This window comes from Cricetulus griseus (genome assembly GCF_003668045.3).
Source record: "Cricetulus griseus strain 17A/GY chromosome 1 unlocalized genomic scaffold, alternate assembly CriGri-PICRH-1.0 chr1_1, whole genome shotgun sequence".
NCBI classification, from domain to species: Eukaryota; Metazoa; Chordata; class Mammalia; order Rodentia; family Cricetidae; genus Cricetulus; species Cricetulus griseus.
The window spans coordinates 170,272,267-170,278,266 of NW_023276807.1; the positions used below are offsets into that span (position 1 = coordinate 170,272,267).

Here is a 6,000-nt window from a genome sequence, read left to right on the forward strand (position 1 = left end):
GTCAGTACAAATTTTTTTTTTAATAAAATAAGGTCAACTTAGTGTAACTTAGAATACAACAAAAGACAGCACAATGAGAAAGGACCAAAACAAACACAAAAAGTAAACCAAAATAGAGTCATCATAGTGGATATTAAAAGTATATATTTAGAGAACTAATGAAGAGTTTTATGAAACAATTACAGACATACTATGAGCCAGTTAACAAAATTAACACCTAAAAATGAAAAATACTGCTATTAAAAATGAAAGAGGGGTCAGGCAGAGGTGGCACACACCTTTAATCCCAGGACTCTGGAGACAGAGGCAGGTGGATCTCTGTGAGTTTGAGACCAGCCTGGTCTACAAGAGCAAGTTCCAGGACAGCCTCCAAAGCCACAGACAAACCCTGCCTCGATAAACCAAAAAAAAGAAAGAAAGAAAGAAAGAAAGAAAGAAAGAAAGAAAGAAAGAAAGAAAGAAAGAAAGAAAGAAAGGAAAGGAAGGAAGAGTGATGCTATGGTTGAGGCTGATATAGAACTAGCAGAAACTAGGCGTGGAATCTCTAACATGTCTAGGAGTTGATGCAGAGGGAGATAAAACCCTAGCAGGAACACCAGCTAATGTTTTAGAGATAATGAATCAAGTTCCAAACTGAGCTGTTTGAACAGTAGCATTTAGAGAGACTCTGAATAGCACAGCTTTACCTAATGTTGACAGAGACACATGTGTACTCAAGGGGTACTATGTGAGAGACAGCCTGTGGAAACTCAAGTGGCTTACCTATAAAAAGTGACCAAAAATAGAATCTCAATAAATCACTACAAACTAGATACAAAACCACACTCGTTCATCACAACACATTAATACTAGAAATCCACAGTTAAATAAGATTCTAAATCCTATTAATGGAAACTGAAGTTCTTACATGTGAAACTACTTTTAAATAATTTATGGCTTAAAGAGATAAACAAGATTGAAACTGCAAAATAATACCAAATGATCAAAGCATTAACTTTCAGAAAGAACCACACTGTACCTCCCTTAAAAAGTCATAGCCCAATCTGCATTTATTGAAGTTTGGAAACAACCTTGGCCTTCAGTTTTGAAAGCTGGGGGGAATAAACAGATAAAACCACTGAAATACAGGTAATTAATGGAAGAAAACGAAGGGAATGAAGCGGGAGCAAAGACAGAAAGTGTAAGCAATAAATAGACCTGGCCTAATGAAAGATGCAGTGGTGATATCCAGGGAGATGACATGCTGCTACATTCCCAGCTCGGAGGAGACAAAGGTAGGAGAAGCAGCAGTTCACAGCCAGCCTGGACACCACAATGACAAGTTGTCTTTAGAGGGGAAGGAGGAGGCTGGGAGTGAACCCTGGATACTGTCACAAAGAAGACAATTATAGAAGGCATAAGTTAAGAAGAAAAAACTTCCACTTAAAGACATCTGAGAACTGTTTGTTTATGCTTGTTCTTTTAGGTTCTTAGCATTTACAAATTACTTATAAAAGCTAATTATCAATAAAACATCTCAATTTACTTCAGGAAGAAACAGGTAGAAGACTGTCCACAAGCTGGTGATTTGTGTAGCTGAATGACAGCTACACACTGGTCCTTTTGAGATTATACTTCTGTGTATGTTGAACACATTCACTGATTAACAAAAAAACCTAGAAATACATTTAAAAGAAAATAAAGTAAGTGAGACTGTTTACTTGCAACATTATGTTAATAAACTTTAAGCAAAGGTAGTAGATGATGTTTACATGATATGTGCCCATCTCTTTTCTAAGCCACTTAGATCTGGAAGCTGAAATGTAGCCATAGTCTCGCTGTAAGACTCGTTGGCCAGTGACTTCACCTGAAATGCCTCTTCAACATTAAGGGACAATGACCGCAGAATTGTCTCATAGGGAAGAATCACTCTGTGTATGTAATTATCTAGAGAGAACATAGACCACACAGTAGTGATTACCAAGAAGTGAGTGTGAGAGAGAGAGCCCTCCCCAGGCCTGGGTCCCCAAACTCTCACTGAGGCTACCTCGAGATAGTAACAACACAGTGAGAAGAGCACAAACTGCATTCAAAGGAAAATGCTAGCACCAGAGTTGCAATACACAGGCTAGTCCTATACATTTGACAATCATGAGTAAAATACCATCCAACAAAATCCAATATAAAAGGAGTTACATATTGTAAGAAAATAAGCTTTATTCTGGCAATATAACACTAATTAAATAGTATCAAAATGTGTTGATGAACTCAAGACATTTTCAAAGATTTTTTTTTTAAAAATCAACAGATAAAAATAGGTAGAAAACATCTATAATAAATAATGGAATAAAATAACACCCCTTCTTAACCCCACCAATATCTTCAGCAAACAGAACAAAGAAAATAAGCCATCATCCTTAACCAGTTATCATTTATGAGAAGCCTGTCACACATGCTTTTATTTTTTTATTTAAAACTTGAGTAGCTTAACCATTAAAGACCATAAAAAGCATGCCTGCTTCCATTGCTGGCACACTAAACATTTCAGGGTTTAACCAAGGCAGTAAATACCAAAGACCAGAATAAACATCAAGAGGCTAAGTCCACCACCTAGAGAGCCTACAAATTACTCAAGAGTTCTGCTGTGTAACTGTCTGCATGCTCACTTTGTCAGCATAATTAATGTCTCTATACATCAAGTGTGAAGGTGCCACATGAGGCCATTCTGAGGAGTAGCAGGGACTCCATGGACCCTGGAATTAACCTAAAACATGATGTGCAAAGATCTAGAAAGAAACTCCAAAGCCCAATTGACCTGCGTAAATGTAGAAAAGGCATGCTATTTTTGAAGAGAAAAACTAAAGATTGAAAAGGCATGGCTTTCCTCAAACTTATCTATATATTCATGGAATGTAGCAAAAACCCTAACACTTTTTGTTCCTTGATAGTCTGGTTCCAAAATCACCATAAAATGGTAGAGTGGAACAGAAGGTTACAGGTATTTTGAAATAAATATGAAATGAAAATTTGCAGTACACGGGTTTAAGGATATGGCAGCAGTAGGCATTTATAACCTACCTATACTTGAAACATGAAAAATAAAATTAGAAGATACAAAAGAAAATCTTTACAGGCAGAATTCTCAAAGCAGAATTCCTCCTGCCCCAAATAAAAGATGACCTTAATTTACATCTGAGCTGAACTGTATTCCAGGCAAACAAAAATGATCATAAACAATGTTTATAAGAACTTCAGCTTTACTGTAACCTTATAGGCCCATCATAAATGTAGTCTTTGGTTATCCAAAACACCATTATGCAGTGGAAGGGTTTTTTTAAGTTCAATTTATCTGATTAAGTGTTGGAGAGATGGTTCAGCTATTAAAGGCTACAGTCACAACCAAATGGACATTAGATATGCTTAAGATTATTGAAAGTGAGGGCCCTGCAGCACTTTCTATTTATCTCACCTGTTGTAATATCTCTTATCCAAAATCAATTCTGTAGTGTTTACAAGTCTACTTTTTTTTAAAGATTTTATTTATTATTTATACAACATTCTGCTTCCATGTACATCTGCACACTAGAAGAGGGCACCAGATCTCATAACGGATGGTTGTGAGCCACCATGTGGTTGCTGGGAATTGAACTCAGGACCTCTGGAAGAGCAGTCCGTGCTCTTAACCTCTGAGCAATCTCTCCAGCCCCCACCCAAGTCTACTTTTGAACCTTTTGTTTCATTTTAGACATCAAGCTGAGCCATTTTTCGAAAATGGCTTTGGGCAAAAATGTCACCTCTATGTAAATTTGTAGATCCCTCCCCCTGTCTAAAATTTAATTCATTCTGTCTTCTGGAATAGCCACCAACCCAGCCAACTTAATTCTTAAGAAAATATGTGGTGGTACTTAACCTCCCGCTACATGTAGTCCATTCATACATCTGAAATCACATCTTTCTTTTCTCCTCCCCAGGTATGGAGCAGTTTCTGCAGGAATGCTATGTGCCCTTACCACCTTGTCCCAGCAGCTAGAGAATGAAAATGCTGTGGATGTCTTCCAGGTGGCAAAAATGATCAATCTTATGAGGCCTGGAGTATTTACAGACATTGTAAGTAGTTTGCATGTGTGTCAAACCTGTCAGATGATCCTCAGATCTGTACTACAGACCAGGGGTTCTCCACTATGGGTGTTGACCACGAGACAGCTGGCAATATCTGGAGACTTACTGTTTTTCACCACTGGACAGAGGTTCTGTGGCATTTAGTGTGTAAAGGCCAAGCTCACCATGCACAAGATAACCCTTGCCAACACGGAAATATCTACCCCAAAATATCAGTAATGTAGTTTAAAAAAAATTCTACTCATGAGTAGAGTGTCTTATGAGCCACCATCACTGAAACAGGTTCTGTGCTAAGACCAGAGGATATGAAGAAGGCATAGAGCTCAGTGATTCAAGTGGTTGCTTTTAAAGTTGAATAAAAATTGTTGCTATTCTTGTCTCTCTGGGCATGGTTTTTAGAAGTATGTTTTTGAACAGTATTTGCATCTTTGATAAAATGTCTAACCAGTTATTCACACCTGTCTTCCAGGAACAGTACCAGTTTGTCTACAAAGCAATGCTCAGCTTGGTCAGCACTAAAGAAAATGGAAATGGCCCCATGATGGGGGACAAAAATGGTGCTGTGCTAACTGCAGAAGAGTCAGACCCCGCTGAGAGCATGGAGTCTCTGGTGTGACCGGACCCCTGGACGGGCACTTAATTTGTAAACTTCTGACACTTGTAAAGACAGAACTTTTTTGAGGCCTTTTTTGCCAGACTCTAGGTTATACAATAACCCAGTTACTTTTTTACACTGATAAAAGTTTTGATATTTATTTTTTGCCATTTTATGTCTTAATGGTATCCTACTGAGCATTTGCACCTGTTCATTTCACACAGTGAAACGCAACTTTACCTAGTTTGCACTATATGATCAGTGTTACTGCCTATAATCTAATCTACAGCAAACCCTGATGTGACATTCCATGACAACATACATGCTACTATTTAGTTCTGTGCAGTGAAGGTCTTTGTTATGACAGTGAATCTCAGTTTTGTTATTATTCTAAAGCAATTGCATTTTCCTAGCAGGCAACACTGTACTTTTCTCAGTTCCCCTCTATTTTTTTTTCTAGGCACTGTTCAATACTATATGCCTTCTGTTACCATGGAGTGGATGGGCATTGTTTCCTTTTACAGGGCAGGAGGTTAATGGGAGCCCATAAGAAGTCTGATAATGTCCATTCCATTTGTCATGGTTGAGGGATCCACTAAGAAGTTAAGAGGGCTTAAGAGTTGCTTCATGTGAACATCTCTTATTAGTTACCGAGTTATATTCACAGTTGAAATGTGTCAAAATAAAGAATCATTCTGTATTACAGATTTCACAGTAGTTATGTGGACAGTGTGTGTTATTTCCATTTTGACTCTCTGAAGTAGCTACACCCTAAAATAGGGGCTGGCTTTTATAAAGGAAAGGTGGCACTATTTCATGCAGTTTACTTATGACCCCTTTAGTTAACCCCACTAAAACTTTTTGGTATCTAGTACCATACCTCACAGTAGCTACAGCAACGGAAAATAATAGGTATTTAAACTTTCTTCCTTTATTTTTTTTTTTGCCAAATGTTTCATAATAAATCTCTTAATTACATAATACTCTACTTAAGATTGAATTTGAAATATATTTGAGACCAAATTCCTACAGATGAATCAGTCTTATTTGGAGAGATAAATTTGAGTCTTAAAGAGAAAGTTCAGTTTTTGAATGAAAGGTAACGACGTCTCCATTTTAGAGCAGGTTTTGAGGAGAGTTGTGGATATTCACGAGCAGATAGATGCACAGCAGTAAGAGCTGACAGTGTTCGGTAGTAAGCCCTAGGTCCAGGTGGAGCTGCTTGTGACCCATGTAGTACATAATGGGAAAACTGGAAGCATTACTAAGAAGTTTCATTTGAGTTGGTTTAAAACAAAACAATACCC

At 37.6% G+C, this 6,000-nt stretch overlaps 1 protein-coding gene across 2 annotated transcripts in view; it reads left to right on the forward strand.

The window, feature by feature from the left end:
- The window catches only part of Ptprg (protein tyrosine phosphatase receptor type G), a 663,134-nt gene extending 657,724 nt beyond the window's left edge, over positions 1 to 5,410 (forward strand). For both annotated transcript variants that reach the window (XM_027389349.2, XM_027389348.2), the window contains 2 exons: positions 3,951 to 4,086; positions 4,568 to 5,410. In XM_027389349.2, the coding sequence (XP_027245150.1) occupies positions 3,951 to 4,086; positions 4,568 to 4,714 (283 nt within the window). In that variant the 3' untranslated portion in view covers positions 4,715 to 5,410. The remainder of the gene's footprint in view (positions 1 to 3,950; positions 4,087 to 4,567) is intronic.
- The last annotated feature ends 590 nt before the right edge of the window (positions 5,411 to 6,000 follow it).